Below are 21,016 nucleotides of genomic sequence, written 5' to 3'. Positions count from 1 at the left end.
AACTCAAGATTCTCATCGTCATTTCTGTGCTGCTGGTCCTACGCTTTTTTTGATGTGTTTTCTGAGTTCCTGGGGGTCAAATTACTCTAGAGATGGTCATACAAATCGATTACAAAACAAGAAATTTTCGGCTTTGAAAATGACCAAAAAAGTAAGGCTAACCCCTTTGGATTTTTGGCGAAAATTTCGACGATTCCGAAAAACGCTAAAATGAATTCTTTGAGGCTCTATTTCGACGTAATTTTGCGAGAGGAATCGATTAAGCGCAGTCCCAATACGCTGCGAGCCATAGCTGAAAAGTTACAGCCGAAAAACTCAAGATTCTCATCGTCATTTCTGTGCTGCTGGTCCTACGCTTTTTTTCATGTGTCATCTGAGTTCCTGGGGGTCAAATTACTCCAGAAAGGGTCAAACAAATTAATCCCGAGACGGAAAATTTTCGGCTCCGAAAATCTCGAAATAAGTACGGCTAACCCTTATGGAGTTTTTGCGAAAATTTGGCAACGACGGTGTTTAAGTATAACGCAATCAGAAGAAGAACTAGGAATAAATGTTTTATTAAAAAAAGTATAACCTCGTCATGATATTTTTCTAATAGCCGCGAAGTGTCACACATCACAATAATTCCGACGTTGTTTACTGATTTCCTACTTACAGTAAAGACGAGGACAGGAATACTAAGAAAATTGTGCCCTTCATTTTGCTATTCGAAATCGCAAGTAGTGTGTCCATAATGGGGATGGTCTGCGTCAACTATCAGAAAGTATACCACAAATTTACATGGATCGTAAATTCCTGATAGTTTGTCAGTTTTTCTAAAAAATCTAACAAAGTTTTACTAACAAAGTCTAATTACTTGGCGATTTGTAATAACATCCAAATTTCTGTGCTGAATATTAATTTTGGCAGATTTATGAAAAATCATTGCCATTACCCGAAAACTTCTATGAACAGTTCTCGATTTCCTTATTTCGGTCAAAAAGTATTCCTTCACAGACATGTCCAGATTTTTATCAAAAATTGATATGAATTCTATTCCAAAAATCTTTAATGTCTCTCAAAAATCCATCACCTGTTTTAGTAACACACTACGATCAGTAAATACGCAGCAACTCTGAGGATCATAGAGATATTCGATAAAAAATGATGTTTCGAAACATCCAAGTTATTACCAAAAATCTTCTTCATCTTCTTGAATCCTTAAGACATTATCGAAATAATTGTCACTTGTGCAGAAACAGTAGAGAATATTTTGTAGCATTGTGTAACTATCTACATGGTTTGCATCTTGGAAATTAAAAAAGAAAATTAGGAGAATTTTCTGAGAATATCCAACGGTGCTTTTAAAACTGGAAAAGTTTTCTGTGAGCTAAAAACTCCAAAACTTTGATCACTCGTTATTGGCTGGCAGCACCGAAAGGCTCGAGTGGCTTGACTTTCAACTGCAACATGACGCGGTAGCGTCACGCCGTCGGCGGGAAAAAGTCGTTCGTGAAAATCGACTATATCAGTGGTACCGACGCAACGACAAAAATTTCAATTATATTTTTATTCGAAGAATTTTAAAATGCAGGATTGTTAATTGGATGTGTGAAAAAATGGAGAAAATGAAGATGCGAGATGAAGTAGCTGATGGCGTATTCGAGCTGAACGCATTCGATTCCTCTCGCGAAATTACGTCGATATACATAGTGCTTCGAAGAATTAATTTAAGTATTTTCAAAGTCGGCCAAATTTCAACTGAAGAACTTCGAAAGGGTTGACCTTGCCTTTTTTGCGATTTTCAGAACTCTGAAACTTTTCGTCTCAAAATGGTTTTGCAGGACTCTTTTTCCACTAATTGGACCCTCAGGAATGCGGAAAAGACATCAAGGTCCAACAGCAAAGGAATTACGACGTAAATCTGTCGTTTTTCTGCTGTAAACGACACTTGATGCGTTGCTCGCAGCGTATTCCACGAAGTTTATCTATAATTAGCTCTCTCAGTAGCCAGATATAAGAAAATCATCTAATTCATTTTCATTATTCTAAAATCGCAATACATATGATGCATTGAAATAGATCAAGTATTGATATCCTTTTTATTATCCTTTATTGTTCAGAAGAAAGGCCCTGGACCGTATATACCTCTAATGTCCCTGGACACAACGCAATATTTTCAGTATGGGTAATAAACGTATAAAAAGGCATATTAATTATTGCCGAGTACTGTCTCTATGCTAGGGAATTTTTCACGCTGAGAGCTCACTTGGAATACAACTGCGTCGCCTAACTTCACGGTGACGACAACAATGTCGATGGCTTGAAGAGTGTCAAGTCCATAAGTCCTTCGCGCACGTGCACGTGTATCTCTGAAAACATAACCAACGTCATTCGCACTTTGGATTTCTATTTCTTGCCTACTGAGAATAAGTAATAATTTAAAAATGGGAAAAATAAAGCCGAGATTGGGTAGCCGTAAAAAAGCCAAAAGATGGCCTAAGGGACAAAGTTCCAGTTCAAATCCTGAAACTAAACAACACCGGGATCAAGCGCGAACCAGATTCTTTCAAGAAAATTTTGGTAAGACTTCATGCTGTTATAAATTTTTCCGGTCAATTGTCACCCAGACTTGGAACATAAAATTATGTATATGCGAGGCCCTCGAGATCATCTCGAATTTTACTAGTAGAATTTCTTCTTACAAGGAGGTTAAAAAAAATTCACATTATAACATAAACTATAATGTATTTTCGAGAGGTTAACCAGACCGTTTCACGTCATTCAAATTCAATTCAAGTATCTCGAATTCATGAAGTTACCTAGAAAATGCTTGGAGTCAGATGAATTCCTACAAAATAATTCAAATTCACGTGAATCATGCAAAATCATTTCAATTCAATTTAATTCGATTCCCGTCTTCTGAGTGCAATTCGAATGTTTTAAATTGAATTTGAATCTTCCGAGTTCAGTTCGATTAAGTCTTTTAAGTTCAATTCAAGAATTTTTAACTTGAAGCCGTCTTTTGAAGTTGTGAAATTATTTAATTCATTTCAAGTTTGGAAATCCAGTTTACACTTTATTCCTCAATGGTTGGCCCATCGCCTACTTTAAACAATTAATATTTAGTACCTATGCTGAAGAAAAATACTGTTCAAAATGTTTTCTCAAATCAATCGCATGCTTCATTACAAATTTTTTGTCAAGGTCCCGGTGGTCTGACATCAGATGCTCTTCATAAGCATGATGCATTACAAGGCACACATCAAAATGCGCAAAATATTGAAGTTGATGACGACGATGTGACGCAAGCAACAACTTTTAAAACTTTCAACACATTTGCCAGTGATTGGAGTAGCTGTTCGAACATTTCTTTCAGTAGGTAAGTGTAGTTTGAGTCTGAATTGCTCACTTCAAACACGATAGTTTTACCTTCTACAAACCTTTTCTTTTCCTCTTACGTCACTTTATCATAATCTACAAAATGTTTAATTTTGCACTCCCATTTTCAATTGGAATGGAGAAGAGATATGTTCTTATACGAGATTTTCGAAGCGAATGTTTCTAACATTTTTCAACTTCGCAGATTCTTGAGCGGGTTTCAAGCAAGTTCAGCCATGCATAAGGAAATGTTGGCAGTTTTAGCTGCAGTCACTGAGGTCATAAAACAAAACGGTGGAACCGAATCTTCTACCGAATATTACGCAGCGTTGGTGAGATTCTAAAATATAAAAACAGCCAGAAGTTGTTTGTGTTATTATTCCATTGAATGTCTAAACTAGTATGATACAAATTTTTCTCCCAAGTAACTTTTAGTGACTATTAAATGATGCATTCAATAATACAACAAATATGCAAGCAGTGATATTTCAAAACATTGTCATTATCAACAGATGACAACGCTAGAAGCAACAGAGACTGAGGAGTCAGTGGCAGCCGTATTATCGCTGTTGGGAATGGGTTTGAAGACAGTACCAATAAGTGTCCTTAGACTGCAGTTCAGCCAAGCTAGCCAAACCTTTCTTCAAGTATTGGAGAAGTATGCGACTAGCGAGAACTTTCTGATCCAACGAACAGTATGTTACATCAGTAATCAGTAATAGGGATATTATTTCATTGGTGTTTCCGAGCATTGGCGCAAATGAACTTACTGGAAATTTTTTTAAACGATTTTTTTTCTATTCCTAAATTTTGTTGCGGACAGGATGGTCCATTCATTCCCAAGATTCACTTTAACTTCGATAAAGTTTTTTAAGTTAATGCATTATTGCCAAAATTTGTACTTGAACAATTTTGCAGTGCATTGGATGTCTTTCCATATTACTGAGATCTCAGGAAGCTGCTATTTGGTCAAGTTCGTCAACAATGCGAATACTCGACGCGATACTAGCGTTTACAATTCACTCCAAGCCAAAACTGCGAAAGGCTGCTCAACATGCAATATGTTCACTTCTTAAAGGTAATATCACGAACTTACACAGTTTTTGTTAAAAATTCGCTTCTATTGTAACAAAGTTGTAGACACATTTGAAAAGAAAAAATTGAATCTCAAAAATTATCCAGGAAGCAACATAATGAAGAATGAAAATCCACCTGCATATCATCCAGCTGCATCTCAAGTTGCAAAATATTGTCTTGCCCAGCTGGAAATGGCCAATCAACCCGGTGGAATTACAACAACTCTGCACATTCTGACTATGCTGAAAGAAATCATGCATCAGCTCCCCAAATCCCACGTCAAGGTGTTATATTCAATATATTATTGTGAACGGTAGATTGCCAGAAAATATAATCCCTGCAATATTTTCAACCGTTCTTTGTATCGCAGGCTATTTGTGAAGGACTGCTCAAAATAATGACGATGAATAATGTGCTCGTCACTTCTTGCTGCCTACAAGCCTTCCACAGTTTGTTTGTATCGAAACCGTCTGAAGCAACTTTACCACCTATCTTAAATGCTCAGATCATCAACGCTCTTTATGATTATCAGCCGGCGCCTGGAGACACACAGCCGACTTTAGCGTGGCTCGCCGTAATGCAAGAAGCACATTGCAACCTCGTTCAGTGAGTGACAATTATTGTGATTTCGATTGATTCATTTATTCTGGCAATGTGAATACCCCATTGAATTTTGTAATACTTACAATTAGTAGGATTTGGTTCATATGAAAATACCTAATTTTTATTGATAAATAGCAACGAGTTTAACAATTGACTATTGTACAATTATTTTTTAACTTCCAGAAATTCTTTGCAACTATGTGCAGCAAATTTACCCAGGATTTTGGAAAAGTGTACAGAACTTTGGTTGTCTGATAGGTCTGAGGTATTGACTGGTGCATCGCACACTATTAAAACACTTTTGCAAGAGTGCGTTGCACCTTTGTGTAAACACGAAGAAGGTGAAAAAAAGTAAGTACTCATATGCCATTTAATTAATTTTTCCTTCAAGATATATGCTACATTTTAAGTTTTTTTGTGCAAGAAGCTGGTAAGGAATTCATTTATTTATTCTCTTTGAATCTCCATCCCAAATAGGTACAAGACTGCGATATCTAAATCAATTCATATAATTCAGCAAGGAATGAAGTACCAATATCACTCTGCGTGGCATCATGTTCTCCACTTGCTTGCCATTATTTTCCAGGTAATGAACGTGTTTCAGTTTTACAATGGGATCAAGATTTCTTGTAAGAAGTATAATAGAGTATTTGCATCGTTCTTAAACAAATTTTGGTCCCAATTATTCAGACAAAAATCTGAAATTGTATCTAAACGATTTAATAATACAACAGCTGTAAACCTTCTTCCTGTTCTCACATAGATTGCTGGGAAAACTTGTCAGGATCAATTATTGGAAATATTAGTCGCACTCGCGGAACTAAGGGATTCGTATAAATTTACGTACAATTCTGAAGTTGAATATGCTGTCGGAGCTGCTGTTCAGTCTATGGGTCCTGAAATTGTTCTAAACACAATTCCGCTACAGGTAAATCATACTTTTCAATCTATGAAAAATTGTGTCTAAGAATTAGTTCTTATGCTTTGGATTGATCAGATAAGAAAACTCGGTTTTGCAATTTATGAATCGATTGCACTCACGGCACTGTATTTGTGAATTTTTACAGACTTCCACAGATACCATAGATTTGAACAGAAGTTGGCTCTTGCCAACGCTGAAGGAGAACATCATTCAAGCGCCGCTTTCCTACTTTGTGAAGTCATTACTACCGCTGGCTACGATGTGCGAGTAAGTATTTGATATTTAAATATTAATTCAGATGCTAGATAATATTTCATGTGCTTGAATTCAGGCAGAAATCAGTTGCTCTGAAGTCCACGAATGATGGAATCGGCTCTCACAGTTATCAGCTGTTGACATCGCAGATTTGGGCTTTGCTTCCAAATTTCTGTAACAACCCAGGTGATACGAAAGACAGTTTTAAGGTAAAAATCATCTTACTTGCGTTTATTTCGGTTGATCAAAGTTTCTGGAAGACATTTTTGTTCTATGGTCAATAACTCAATGAGAAAAAATTGTACTACAAATTTGGAAAAAAAAAATATTATGACAATAACATTATGAAAAAATAAATTGATTATTCTTGACAATAAGTGGTGAATTTTGCTATTGTAGACTATTGCTAGAATCTTGGGAACAGCTATAAGTGAGCGTAAAGATCTGAGATTGTCAGTTATGGCATCGATACGAAAACTCATAACAAGAGCAACTGACGACGGCAACGAAGAAGACATCGAGGAGTTAGCGAAATTCGCCAAAAACTTTCTTCCTCTGCTATTTAACCTTTACACAACTAAACCGAACGGTTCTGACGAAGAAGGACAACGTCTTGCAGCGCTAGAAACTATCAAGGTCGATTAATGGCTCAATCACTTATTTGTTTGAATTTCCTTTGTGTTCTGTTTAAAATGTTTTTTTGCTGTTACAGATATATTTGACAATAAGCAGTAAAGAATTAGCTGCTGAGCTTTTCGATCGTGCATTAGAACGGATGCAGTCTTCTGAAATCGATAGCTTTACAAAGGAGAGTATTTTGGATTTAATCAGAGTATTGGCTTGCCATACAGATGGTGTCAGGCTTCTGGCTGTTTACAAAGAGTTCGTTCCTGTACTTACAGATACTAAGAACCCAAAGGAACAGAAGAAAGCGTACAGGTAATTTCTCTCTTAAGGTTCTTGAGCTCAGATTATTTAAATTATTTGCTGGTGAGTTTTTGATTCCCACTTGTCAAATTTATACGTAGCAAAAAAAATCTTTGACAAAGAATATCTTAAATTCAATTTTACCATACGGCACTCGAAATTCAATATTTTATCCCCATTTAAATAACATGACGAAGATGTCATTTAGAAAAAAAATATTGTTACTCTTAGGCACTTTTAATAATAAGGACTTCATTCTGGGGGCATTTTGTAAAGAGATCGTTTCTACAAAAGTGTCTACTAAGCGAAATCTACAGGTCAAACGGTTCAGAAATTATAAAATATTGAAAATCAATTTTATGTACATATTCATCTTTAAATGTTACTAGTCTAATCTATTTTTAATTCAGGGATGCAGTTTGCTCTAAAATTCTTCCGCTATCAAGTCTGTATAATCACATGCTACTTGGTAACTACCAAAAACAAGTAGGTAATTTGGCGACCTTTATGGACCAGCCTGAGAACTTTCGGCTGGGATGCAAATCGAGCATATAAAATCAGTATTAAGTAAAATCTTTTTTTTACTTAATGTTGTTATTCGCATAACACGAAAATTACACTACGAATCAGATCGAAAATCTAAATTGAGTTTTGATTTAAGCAAAGTCACGTCAATCAAGATCCAAAATCACCCAAATTCGTCCATTCGTTCTTGAGATATCGTTGGTCAAAGAATTGATCTCTATCTGTAAATGGTCAGAGATGTTCTCTAAGATTTCAAAAGTGGAAATCTGATGAAAACTTGACTTTCCGTTTTCGGTTTATGATCACAACACCTTCCCTTATTCTCTTTTTTCTCTGGAATACGAAGTATGCGAAGTTACAAAAGTTGACATCTTCGCCATGTTAGTTAAATAGAAACACTTTGAACTCTGTTATTTTCTATGACTTGAAATTGGATTAAAGAGATTTTTTACCATATAGAACAAGATTTTCATGTGAAAGTAAAGATAAAAGAATGTTGATTCCAAATGCAATAACCTAGTATACACTGACATAATATGTTTAATGTTATTTCAGATTTTTAGAAGAAATATGCAGCAGCGACAAAGAGGCCTGTAAAGAGTTCGTCCAACAAAACAGACACAACATCCAAAAAATGCTCCTCAAATCTCTGTCTTCTACTGTCGCAAGCAGCAAAGGGGTGTGTATCTCGTTTAGTTATCTGTTATAATGAAAAAGTTTAGACAGTATCGAGTTTTTTAATTTATATAGAAATAAAATTGCTCTTAATAAAAATACTTCATTGAATTTATGCACATCCAGGCTCGTCTTCGATGTTTGGAACACCTTGTTAAATCCCAGCCTCAATTGGATCAGACAAAACTTCTGAGATCCATAGTGCCTGAAGCTGTGCTGTGCATCAAGGAAGTGAACGAAAGATGTCGAGCATCTGCGTACCAGCTGCTGAATACCATCGCTGAGCAGCTCCTTCAAACGACAAGAAATCTGGAGAAGTACATCGAAATGTTGGTTGCAGGTCTTGCTGGTACTCCGACACTCTGTAGTGCAACTTTGCTCGCACTGGCCTCCGTAACTTTCAATTACAACGGTAAGAACTGCTTGTCTATCCATCAATTTCACCTCTATGACTCTTGTGTTGGAATATAGCGATGCTATGATCAATGTTTCTGCAGGCGCACTGGGATTGGAGACCGTCAAAGAGATAGTGGAACATGCTTGCGTCTTATTGACTTCGCCCACCAGGGAAATTGCACTATCCGCCATTTCCTACATCAAGGTTTATCTCACTATCATGCCCTCGCCAACGGTCGCACCAATGTTGCCCACAATCGTGAGTGAACGACATAGAATTTGGTTTTTAACGTAATGATGAAAGTTGTTCAAGACTCAATAGGAGAATATTTTAGGTGACGGCTCTATGCGATATGACTGATGATTGTCGGAGACATTTTCGTCAAAAATTTCGTGACGTGCTTGTTAAATTGATAAGAAAGTATGGAGCTGATCTGATAATGGGATTGGTCAAACCAACGGACACAGTCATGCTAAAGAGAATTAAAAATTTGAAGAAGATACAAGCAAGGAAGCAAAAGATGAAGGAACAAAAGAAATCGGAAAACGGAGGTAAAGATGGTGCGGATGACGACGAATTCAATGTCAAAGCCAGGCCGAAAACGTAAGCTAGTGGAAACTATTTATTACAATATTTCACAAATATAAAGATGAAACTAACCACGAAGTTCTGAAATTAATTTTAGAAAAATATAAAGTGGAATAATGTTTATCCTTCTTTCAGTGTTGAAGAAATTCTGGCAGACAGCGATGATGATTTTGTAGAGACAGAGACAGACGAGGGAGTTCGAGGTCGAAAACAGAAGCCAAAGAAAAAGGCATGGATTCACGAAAGCGAGGAGAATATTGTCGACTTCGTGGATGCTGGTGCTGCTAAAAATATTACTGGTTAGTACAATGGTATGACTATCCAATTTAGTGATATCGAGGCGAAATCATGAAAACTACTATCGATAAGGTAATTTCACCTTACTCTAAGATTTAAAAGCCTTGTCAAATTTCAATTATCTTTCAGCAACGCAACCTGGAGCCTTGGACTCCTCTCTGTCGATTAGAAAAAAGAAAGAGAGTGGTTTTAAAACGGATGTAAAAGGTCGTTTGATCATCAAAGATGATGACAGCGATAGGGAAATGGAGAGAAAACCGAAAAAGTTACCCTTTCTGGGTAGTGATTCCGAAAACAACAGTGGTAAGGGATTCTTGTTGAGACAAAGACAATTATTACATTCCAACTTTTATTTGCCCGGTTACTTTGATTTTCATAATTCTCAGAAATTTCTGGTATTTGTTTTAAATTTCTCAGAAATATACCATATTTTCGGACAGTTCTGACATATCTTATCGAAGGTTTGAATTGTTGTGATAATATATAATGGATTCCAAGAAATTAAATACATTCCCAATTTCATTTTCTATCGAAAATGTGAAAATCTCCCGGTTCTCGCTTTTCTGACTATTTTTTACGAATTCAGACGAGAGATGAAATTTTGATCAATCTCTATAGAATTCTTTATAACCGAACTTAATTTCGTATCACGCATCTGAAAAAAATCTGATTTCTAGTGTTTCTGTGCATTTACTGAGGTTACCTCGTTATGGAAAACTGTAATAGATTTATGAGAGAAATTAGAAAATTTTTAAGAAAAAGCTGAAATATATTTTTCCAAAATACATCCGCGATATGTCTATGAAAGAATATTTTGAATAAAATTGAAATCGTGAGAACTATAAAGATCTTTCCGTAAAACTGCTGACGTCGATTTTCTGCACAAAAATCAGAATATTTCTGCGTAATCCCCGGAAAATGTGAGAATTGGTCAGAAATTTTTCAGAAAAACTGAGAAACTCAGCAATTTATATTCCGAGTAAATACGTAAAAATTTGCGACAGTTTCTAAAAATACTCACTGAACAATTATAATAAATAAAATCATTAAGGCCTGATAAAAGATTCGGGTACTTATCTATTGAGGACGATGTCGACAAAATCTTTGGGATATTTTTTTGAAACCATAAAGATATCATGAGTTGGTTGCTTCAGATGAAGAAGACACAAAATCTACTGTATCAGCGGCGAAGACTGGCCGAAAACGAAGACTTAGCGGTAGTTCGGACGGTATAAGTATGCGGTCGGATCGTCCTGCATCAAAATATCAAGGTACCTCACATTATTTTTGCTTAAGAATAATTTCCACGGGAAATTTGATTCGCGAGCATTAGGAAATACTTGTTTCTATCTGTTGTTCACATCACAATTTACCGTGTAAAATTTCCAGACAGCAGAACTTGCTTTTCCCAACTGGAAAAGTATACAGAAATTTTTAGTTTTGCAGATTTAAGAGTCTTATCGTATCAAATAACGGATGTAAAATTTTTCTCATTTTGTAGCTGGCGGATCAGGTATTCATAGGCCAATTACTAAAAATACACCGAAAAATAAACCCGGCAGTGAGTATTCTGCCCAAAAAGCAAGGGGCGATATCAAGAAGAAGGGAAAACCGGATCCTTATGCTTACGTGCCTTTGACCCGTTCGGCTCTGAATAAACGGTCAGTAATAATAAATAAATCGCGATAGCGATTGCTGTCATGAACGTTAATAATATTTTTGATTTCTTCATTGCTGGGCGTTATCAGTGCTAACAGAAAAAATATTCTTGATTATAGTAAGAAGATGAAAAATGCCGGAAGATTTAAGAACATCATATCAGGTGCCAAGAAAGGTGCAAGTGTTGGACGGAAGAACAGAGACAGACCTCGCAAAGGGGTTGGCAAAAAATAATTATCAAGATCGATACTAGAAAGGGATCTCGTAGCAAAAGCACGATGAATAATGAAATATTTATTTGGAAGCATTGAACGTGTATTTGGAATATTGCAGCTGTTTTCTTTGTCATGTATAACCGGCTGCCCCGTATAATCGTCGAATTACGCGAAATCAGACAATTCTTGTATAGCTGATATTTCATTTGGTTCTGTATAACAGTTGTTTCAAATATTTTTCCTAGCGGTCTTTCTCATTGTTACTAATAATACAATTTTATTGTACAATGATATACATACAAATAATACGCTGTTACTTGTGTTAAATAAATGAATTTGTTTATATTAAAGTGTGATGTTGATAAATGGAAAATATTCATCTTCATCGTGTATGGGGCATGTTTTACCGATGTGCGAGGTTATTGGACCACATTATAGATAAAAAATTTAAGGAGATATTTCCTGAAAGGTCGGATAGATTTCTTTATACACATTTCCGAAGGAACATTCTGCGAGAAGTCATACCAAGTGACACCAAAACGACGGTTGAAGACTTCCCGTTGCGAAATGATCGGTTAATCATACCATGCTTCGGAAGTAATTTTTGAGTTCCTGGGGACCTGATTATTGGAAGAGGATTCCGGGATATCGATTCTCGTTAAACAGTTTTCGACCAATAAAGTCAGAAGCAATTCGCTCGTAATATTGCAGGAATAAATGATTGCGCATAATCTTCCGTGGCTAGGATCGACTACTCAAACGGTGCAGGAAAAAATATCAAAAATCTTCTCATGATGTCGCAGCTATTGATCCCATGATGTTCTAGATGATTTTTTTCAGTTACTGAGAGTCTGATTAGTCGGAAAAGAGTCCTACAAATCAATTCTGCCGAAAAAATGTTTACCTCGAAAATTGCGAGAAAGGAAACGCTAACTTCTTTAGATTTTATGGGAAAGACTCCTACAGTCTGTGTGTTCTCGCAGCTGTTGTTCCCACGAAGTTTTAGCTCGAGTTCTAGTTATCTTTTGCGAGTTCCTAAGCATCCAATTAATGAAGACAGGGTCCAGCGAATCGTTTCTCAGACAAAAAAAAGAAGGCTCATGTCTTTAGATTTTTACAGCCAATTTCAGGCTGATTTTGAAAAACGCTAGAAACGATTTATGTACATGCTGTATCCACATAATTTTTAGAGGTAAAATCTTGTCCCAAGTCGCGGCGATCAACCGATCAGAGGATACAGCTAAGAAACAAAATTTGCGGAGTATTTTTCCAGCTGTTCTATAATGCTCATATAATTGTTTCTTTTCAGTTCCTGAGGGGCCAATTATCGATAAGAAAAAGAATTATCTAGAATCCCAAGAATCGATTCTGAGACGAAGTTTTTTCTCAATAATATAAAGATCACAAGAAAATCTATTCATCCTTCCACATTCTCGTTCTTAAAATATCTTCGTTTTCTTACATGCAAATTGGCGAAAAAAATTACGTATCAAATTATGCCTCACTACGATTACATCATAGTTACTGCAACTGGTGAGTATATTCAACAGTACTCAAGTATTTATAGTTATTATCATATTATACCGCATCACTAGCTAAGTTGACATAATTTTCCAAACTCACGAAACTATAAGTACCCTCATTTTGGAGAACTACGAATGTTTCATTCGTTCAAACCGTTCTTAACTTTTCACACGGGGCATCATGTACATCGCGCCAAATGCATGTTCCCCTAATCGTTAATCGTCATTATATTATCGATGTCGAACTAATTGACGAGGTATAAAACAATAATACAGTGATCTTTGACACGGGATGCAGACCCATTTAATATCAACAATGGGACCGGATCGATACTACAGCCCTCCTCTCACTCCTCCGCCATTCGCCGCAGTCTCAATTCTGCCTCCTGGCTTGAATCTCCGCGTTCAGCTCATTCTCCTACCATGCTCTCTGAGCCTGGACTTCCATCGTCCTAAGTTCATCCTGTTTTCAATGAGGGTGGAGACTGCGCCCCTTAGCGCCGCTGTCCGGATCGACGTTATTGCTTAAATAGTCCGATGGGGTGCTTTGATCCGAGAGGTTGAAGTGGGTGAGTGTCGTTTTCGATTCGCCTGTATCGCGTGTGTTTAAAGAATACGTATATTGTCATGAGTGTGCAGGGTTCACGAATTAATTCGAAAAGTTATCCTTCGCGGTCGTTAATATTCAGATATGACAATAGTCATCCCACACAGTCATACCATTATTATAATATTTTAACGAAATTGTTTTTTTTTTTTTTTTGTGCATCGCACCTCATTTCCCGACTGTCCTATCCAGTGGACATATATTTTTTTTTAAATTCTAACTGATCTAACGGGTGGCATGCTCCCGTTCGGATTTTGTTGTGACAGATGTTGCGATTTAAGGCGAATAATGTAAACATATACTGCATGTAGATTAATTGTTGCAAGCTACTTCCATACGTGTTTGAAATGCAGAATCCGAGTGGTTGTAGTCTAAATTTACCTCGAGTTGGTTACATATATTGGTATAGATACGTACATGCAGTTTTCGAAGTCTAATTTTGGCTGGATGAGAATCAGTACTGTACATCCCAGTTTCCTCTGCTTTGTTTTCAGTCTTCTGAACTTTTAATAAGGGCAAACCATAACCCGCGATTCTCGAGGAACTTCTGCCATTTTAGTCTGAAAGACTTTCTTCTTTCTGGTAAAACCCCTTAAGTTGTTGATACATAAATCTGTGCTCTGTCGGACATACGTACATACATTGTATACCTATGTGCATGGCAGGTTAACTGCACCTAATGACGTATGTGCGGTGCAGCAGTTATCTCTTGTCGATGAGTCTTCTGCGATAGATTTTTGCGTAATGCTTTTCCAACATATTGTGATTTAATAAATCAGTGACAACAAGTTTTTCCACTGTACTCGATCAACAAAGTGCATATGCAATTTTTCCGAGGTGTCCACGGATTACTACTGTCTTGAGTATATTAAATTCATTCGAAGTTATAGTGTAATTATCACCTGGATGTGACATAAAGTTTATAAGACAATTTCCTCAAAAATCATCAAATACCTAAGTATTCGAGTCAAGTGCCACTTGGGTATCTAATGATTTTTGAGGAAATCATTGTTATATAGTTTTTGCCACTTGCAGCTACAGGTGCAGTCTTCCAAAGTCACATGAATATCATAAGTCATGTGATAGCGTTTGGAGCATTTCGAATTCATTCAATTCGTACAGTGTATTCGAGTTTTGAAATTGAAATAACCACAAAGTTAAAGAGGAAAATTGAAAACAAATCAAACAGCTAAAACGCTGTTTCTGCGATGTAAATTGGTTTCGACCCTTTCACCTCCAACATCGTGTGAGAGCCGTGGTTCTTCGATGTGCGATTGGCTCAACTTCGACGCTCAGCTAAACTGTAAAATGGCCCAACATGTGACCGGACTGGCTCTTGATCATGGCACGCGCCATCAGAACTTAAATCCTAGGGCAAGGGGTTAAGGATGAATGGGTTGTACTGTCTGAAGCCATAGTTAAGGAAAGAGAAAGAACCGTTGAAAAATCTCCAACAGTGTTGTTTGGACAAATGTTGGGAAACACTAGAAAATAACATTCTTATATGTAAAATGTAACAGAAATGAACTGAGGAAATTTGAATAATACATGGGTACATCGATATTACGAACCGATGGTTTTAGTTTTAAAATGCCACGTCTTTCATATTCCTTACGACATTTGAAATTCTATGAACAGCATCTACAGATAAACTTCCTACACTTTTGTATTAATTGTGACACAGATTTTTTTTTAATAATATGTGAGCTACAAGTTTTTTTATAGCAGCGGACAAAAAAGATCACTTTTAAGTACTAGGACGTACTCCGATGCTCGGTTTTTGTACTGTCCCAAAAACAATTACGTACATAACGCAGGTAAAAAAGACGCATAAATCGTAACAGTGTTAAAATAGATTTTTGTAAGTACAGTACAACAGATTTTCGTCAACAACTAGATTTATACAATGCTATATCGTTATGGTTTTTCAAAAAAATTTTAGTGATCTAATGATCCAGCAAAATGAATCCAAAATATCAGATTTAATCAGAAAACCCCGAAGTTGTAATTTTTAAGGTTCCAATTATAAAACGTTTCCTGAGATTGTTCATATTTTAGCTTGTGGTATTCGAATTTGCTTAGAACCATTTCTATTGCAAAGTAAACATGCTGTTTACTTGTGTTCGTCATTATTGGCACCAATTCCAGCTGTCGGGGCTGTTTCAAACGGTTTTTCCTCTTATCCCAATGTTTTTTTTTTTAAACTCAGAAAGTGCGTCGCGGTCATTCGTTTTCGATTTCAAGTAACCCCGAAGTCACTTAAAATATTGTTCCAAGTATTTCGAACATTCTCAAATTCGTAAAGTGTACAAGAGTCCTACCGATATCTGAGCAAGTGACCTTCTAAAAATTGAAACAATTCTTGCAAAAAGCTGACTGAACGGTTTTTATTCCAGAGATTTTGAATCGTCCGACTAACGATGACGACGAGATCGAAGGACAAGGTTGTCGCAGCATTCAGAAAGTTGTTCCGCACGTCAGAGAAGATTAGTGAACAGGACGGAGCGAGTGGTGGTCCGACAAACTCCCCATCGCGTCGTTTGCTAAGTCGCCATCATCGGCCGGACGTTGTTACCCCGTCGAATTCGGGACTGCAGGAGATGCCAGGTTGCAGCAGCCACTCGAGCAGCTGTTTTTTCAAGACGAAAAAGTCTGGGGCCAGCTGCTCGCAGACAACCGTTACCGCCGTTCCGGAACGTGGCGTGCGATTGCGACGCCTGATGAAAGAGCTCAGCGAGGTTCAGAGGCTTCAGCATCGCCGGGATGCCGCCTTCAGCGCTGAGCTGGTGAACGACAATCTCTTCGAGTGGCATGTTAGACTGCACAAAGTCGATCCCGAGAGCGAATTGGCAGCGGATATGCGTGAACTTGAAGTGCCCTACATATTACTCCACGTTATATTTCCCGAAAATTTTCCATTCGCTCCACCCTTCATGAGGGTCATTTCACCCCGTATCGACAAGGGATTTGTCATGGAAGGAGGCGCCATTTGTATGGAACTTCTCACTCCACGAGGTTGGGCCAGCGCCTACACCATAGAGGCTGTAATCACCCAGTTTGCCGCTAGTATCGTTAAGGGTCAGGTGAGAAAATTGAAATCATAATCCTCTTCGTTTTCGTTTTCGTTTTCTTCTCCCTTTTGATTATGTTCAGCGAAGAGCAGTGCTAGAATCATGCTTATCGCCCCAGCAATAAGTACTCAAAATGTGAATTTCTGACAGTTTCTCAGGTTTTCTGAAGAATATCTGACAACTTTTATCAATCTTTAGAAATTTTGTAAAAATTTCTTATCTTCTATTCAAACTTATGAAAAAAACTCGAAAATTTTCGAAAAGTTTTCATAATTCTATTTTGAAATAAAATGTTCTTTCGTATGTATGTACGTCCAGATATTCCCAGCCATGTTTCAGAAAAATTAATTGCACATGTCTTCCAAAAATGTCTTATTTCTCTCAGACATCAATCCTTATTTTTTATAACGCACTACTGTTAGCAAATATGTAAAAACATCGGACCTCGAATTTTTTCAGATGCGAGATACAAAATGATCTTCTGACAAAATATGATTTTTCTCCAAAAATAGGTGCGAGTATCACCTCTAACTGAACTTGGTAAGAAATAGTTGGAAATTGAAAATTCGGGGTTTTTCAGAGTTTCAATAAAAATGATATCTCAGTGGAATATGACTAATTTTTACCACAAAATCTCTAGAATTTTTTAAACTTTCTCAGGCGTCATTTGAATAATCTAAACTTCCAGGAATAATACAGAAGTTTTCGCATTGCTTATTGTCTAGAAAAATTCAGGAAAATTCCTGATAAATGTCTACAGAAATGTCCTAATTTGTAATTTTCTGAGAATTTTTTTCATTAGGCACCCACTAAACGTCATGGCCGTCATATCTGATGATAACAGTGGTTTCTTATCCCATATTCTATTCTACATCGACTCAATATCATTAAATAAGCACCCAATACCTTGCATGACATTTTCTGTCCCTTGATATTCCCATTATTCACCTGAACAATCAGCTGATTGACCCCTTCACCCATTACTTGTAATTATTTGAATTTCAGGTTATAGGGTAAAGAGGTTACGGAGTCAAGGGGTGAAGAGGTCAAACGGTTATGGGGTTGAGAGATTATGAGGTTTAATATATTAGTATAACGGGCTGACTGGGCTACGATTTTTTAAGCTTATGTTAAAAACCTGACATGATGCGGTGAAATGTTTTTCGGTTTCGGTTTCAGTGACCCAAAGAACATATAATAATTTATGGTGTGACTCCCCGGTCACGAATTTTTTTATGTGTGGTTGTGTTATCGATCTTGTTCGGTTTCTTTCCCCGATATTGGATTGATTGTTGTTTGTAGTTGGAATTGAATAAATATCAGAAGTATGTCTGAAGAGAAGTTTCGTGGAAGAGTGTTGGTTGAAGTATGAGTAGATTGGCAAAAGAAGAGAAGTTGAGATGAGGCCTGAGAGGAGTAAGGGGTCGCAGATAGCTGAACAAGTACATTTCTGCTATCAGTGAGTCCGTGAAGACGTGAGAGATAGAAGGGCGAGATGAGAAGTGTTAGGTTACATGGTCAACAGTTGATAGTAGTAATCCGGGTCACTGCCGGACGTAAAATTTTCTAAAAAAAAAAAAAATGTATTAATATACAACTAGACTAAGCAAGGCAAGCCTTATTTTGTGTATATACATTCATAACCATCATATTTTCAGAGATATTCAAAATTACTCGTGATTGAATTAACTGTAAACCGAGCAATAAATATGTACATCCTAGTCAATGCTAAAACAGTTGGAGTGAAACAGAAATTCAGTTTTATTATTTAAAGATGATTTTTCCAGCACTACGAAGAAGTATCAAGATGATATATTAATTCGCAATTAATTAATAATTATGTAATCAAATGACAACAATGTCATTAATTAGTCAATAATAATTGTAGGTACGATCCATGATTCCATTAAGCAACTATTCAACTTCGGCAATATTAAATGTTGCAGGGGCGCATCGCGAGAAAGACGAAGAGCCATAAGGAATTCAACCGAAGATCGGCCGAGGAGTCTTTCAGAAGTCTTGTTAAAACACATGAGAAGTATGGTTGGGTTACACCTCCGTTAGCCGAGGGCTAATCCTTCGTGTTATACTGCTCAATTTGAAGGTGTCATGACGTTTCTAATCCGTACAAATACATCGTGTTCGCGAAATATTGTTACGTTCCAGATCTCATACGTTTTTTACTCAATTATTACCACATGCTTAAATGTGAAGTTATTTATAACAATTCATGGATTATGCATACAACCGGTTAAAGAAGCCACGGTAAAAACTTTATCCATATTACTAGTTACACATCATTGTGATTTCCGTTTTAGTTTTTCGTTAGATTATTTTCGATATACTAAAAAATCATATCTACAATAAGATACGTGTTTTACAAGGTTGTAGACTGTTCTCCGCTACTAAACCGATTCCCTACCGTGTTCCACGAGGAAACTGTTCCTGTTCCCATGATAGGGAAATATGGCGTCGGAAGTGTCAATCAGCTGATCGTTTTAGGTAAATTTAATAATGATACGGCACATAAGATATCGTGCAAACTCTCAATCTTTCATTTTGTGATATGGAGTTAGTGTAGAGTAAAATACGAGATAAAAAAAACATTCTATATTTGTAAATTAAATACGACGGCCATAACAGCGAGCGCCATATTTACTATCGCACGATCGTATTTCTTGGATTTCGAGATCCCGATCGCAGTTACACAAATTTGGGAATCCAGTACTTCGGAAAAATATTCAAGTGTAAATTACATTCACACGAATACGCAATATCGATAATTGTAAAGTGGCGACAGCTGTTTACGAATGATTGCATGCTTCCTCGTTTTTTATATGTATTTAACCGTTACATAAATTGTTAAAGAAAATGTTTAGGAAACTCTGTTTATAAAAATCTCTCTAGTCATGTAATATTTCTCTAAAAATAAGTACCACTGTTCTATATGTGCCAAATAAATATTATTATACCTGTCTCGAAACAAACAGAGTAAAGACGTGACCGAATGAAAACCGGAAAGTAGAATTGTTATTCATTCATTCACGATTCTGCTCTGTGTCGCTATTATTATCATTATTTTAATTATTTCCAAACTTCATCCCTTTAAAGCAATAAAAATGATAGGTAATATATTTTTTATTGCAAAATGTACTCAAACACCGTAAGAGTAAAAGGTGGTAGAGTTTACGTTGTTTATTCCTATATCGACTCCCCCTGCGTCTTCTATAAATTTATTTAAAACATTATATTTCTGTACAACATTTGGTTTTCATTCAGTAATTGAACAAGTTCCAAAATAATTTATATACGAATTTAGAATTTTGCATTTTCCCGTATGCGGGTTCCTATTTATATATAATATACACACGTTTAATAATATGTGTAAAAACCTTCGTACTAATTTCGATAGTTACTTAAATTACTAAAGCACTTTATGGGCCAAATGGCGCTGACTGATGTTCCGGTATACAAAGTTATTTCCTTCACTCTGCAATGGAAAGTTAAATGGAATACAAAGAGTCAGTCCGAGCTCAGGATCATGGATTCTGCTAAAACTTGTAGGAGTGTTTCCTTGATCCGAAATATGGAGCTTCAGACGCATAATTTTACCTAATGGGCCTTCGTTAGATCAATTTACAATAGATTAGATCATCGAAAATTGATATAAATTAATACACTGTTGCTCTAAAACAATTTACCTGTAAACACACTAGAATCTATGAGATTCTACAATTGAAAACGTCAACAGAGGACAACGAAAATTAATATTCAGAGCAAAATATATGACAGGTGTCATTTAACCCTCTCAGTCACGCAATTCAGTTTTTAGATTATAACCAAATTCAGGATTTTGCCTGAAAAATCAAAAAATGACAGAAAAATGAAAAAAAAATGCCACTATAGTATCTTCTGTGACTGAAAGCGTTAACTGCTCATATACTCGATCATAGACGGAGTGAAGAGAGGCTCAAAAATTAGAGTAGAATCCATAATCCAGAGACCTGATACTCTCTTTGTCAGATCAAATATGCAATCAGCATCAATTTTGTATAACAGTTTTGATGATTGTTTATTCTGCTGTTTGACAGACAGCGGCTGTTTTTTTTCTTCTCATGTTTCGAAGAAATATCTTTGTTAGACACTAAGTGAAAATACTCAATGGTCAAGTTAATTCTAGCAGAAATACCATTTTTTCTTTAACCTTCAGAGGTCCGGAATTTTTCCTTTGAAAGTCCTCACTTTTTAGAGGTATGATTTATGTATATAAATGTTCAACACGTCTGGTGGAGTTTCCGAGTTAACTGCTGACTCC

At 36.4% G+C, this 21,016-nt stretch overlaps 2 protein-coding genes across 4 annotated transcripts; both read left to right on the top strand.

Moving 5' to 3' along the window:
* Window positions 1-2,325: 2,325 nt before the first annotated feature.
* Window positions 2,326-11,784, top strand: LOC124404840 (RRP12-like protein). The gene is made up of 23 exons (XM_046879277.1): window positions 2,326-2,562; window positions 3,187-3,361; window positions 3,566-3,692; window positions 3,873-4,055; window positions 4,279-4,438; window positions 4,543-4,721; window positions 4,808-5,043; window positions 5,224-5,391; window positions 5,518-5,626; window positions 5,804-5,968; window positions 6,108-6,229; window positions 6,294-6,426; window positions 6,617-6,853; window positions 6,930-7,156; window positions 8,225-8,348; window positions 8,471-8,756; window positions 8,842-8,999; window positions 9,076-9,344; window positions 9,465-9,628; window positions 9,756-9,929; window positions 10,781-10,897; window positions 11,128-11,287; window positions 11,405-11,784. Exons 1-23 carry the CDS (start codon window positions 2,427-2,429, stop codon window positions 11,517-11,519), a joined length of 3,924 nt encoding a protein of 1,307 aa, XP_046735233.1. The 5' UTR covers window positions 2,326-2,426; the 3' UTR covers window positions 11,520-11,784.
* Window positions 11,785-13,384: 1,600 nt separating this feature from the next.
* On the top strand, window positions 13,385-19,678 carry LOC124404851 (ubiquitin-conjugating enzyme E2Q-like protein 1). 3 transcript variants are annotated; one of them, XM_046879303.1, is made up of 3 exons: window positions 13,385-13,592; window positions 16,029-16,713; window positions 18,648-19,678. In XM_046879303.1, the coding sequence occupies exons 2-3, from the start codon at window positions 16,051-16,053 to the stop codon at window positions 18,774-18,776; spliced, it is 792 nt and encodes a 263-aa protein (XP_046735259.1). In that variant the 5' UTR covers window positions 13,385-13,592; window positions 16,029-16,050; the 3' UTR covers window positions 18,777-19,678. The 3 variants fall into 3 exon arrangements, with proteins under 3 accessions (XP_046735259.1, XP_046735261.1, XP_046735260.1); XM_046879305.1 differs by lacking the exon at window positions 13,385-13,592 and adding an exon at window positions 13,910-14,033; XM_046879304.1 differs by lacking the exon at window positions 13,385-13,592 and adding an exon at window positions 14,386-14,521.
* The last annotated feature ends 1,338 nt before the right edge of the window (window positions 19,679-21,016 follow it).

Source organism: Diprion similis, chromosome 3 (genome assembly GCF_021155765.1).
Source record: "Diprion similis isolate iyDipSimi1 chromosome 3, iyDipSimi1.1, whole genome shotgun sequence".
In the NCBI taxonomy this organism is placed as follows: Eukaryota; Metazoa; Arthropoda; class Insecta; order Hymenoptera; family Diprionidae; genus Diprion; species Diprion similis.
The sequence above is the reverse complement of the archived record's forward strand: the minus strand, read 5'-3'. Positions and strand labels throughout refer to the sequence as shown.

Excerpts from the sequence above, each read along its gene's own strand:
- LOC124404840 (XM_046879277.1), top strand. The coding sequence starts at position 2,427 with ATGGGAAAAATAAAGCCGAGATTGGGTAGCCGTAAAAAAGCCAAAAGA. Across the intron at positions 8,757-8,841 it reads CGTAACTTTCAATTACAACG|GCGCACTGGGATTGGAGACC; the intron begins GTAAGAACTGCT and ends ATGTTTCTGCAG. Across the intron at positions 9,629-9,755 it reads TGCTGCTAAAAATATTACTG|CAACGCAACCTGGAGCCTTG; the intron begins GTTAGTACAATG and ends ATTATCTTTCAG.
- LOC124404851 (XM_046879303.1), top strand. The coding sequence starts at position 16,051 with ATGACGACGAGATCGAAGGACAAGGTTGTCGCAGCATTCAGAAAGTTG. Across the intron at positions 16,714-18,647 it reads CTAGTATCGTTAAGGGTCAG|GGGCGCATCGCGAGAAAGAC; the intron begins GTGAGAAAATTG and ends TAAATGTTGCAG.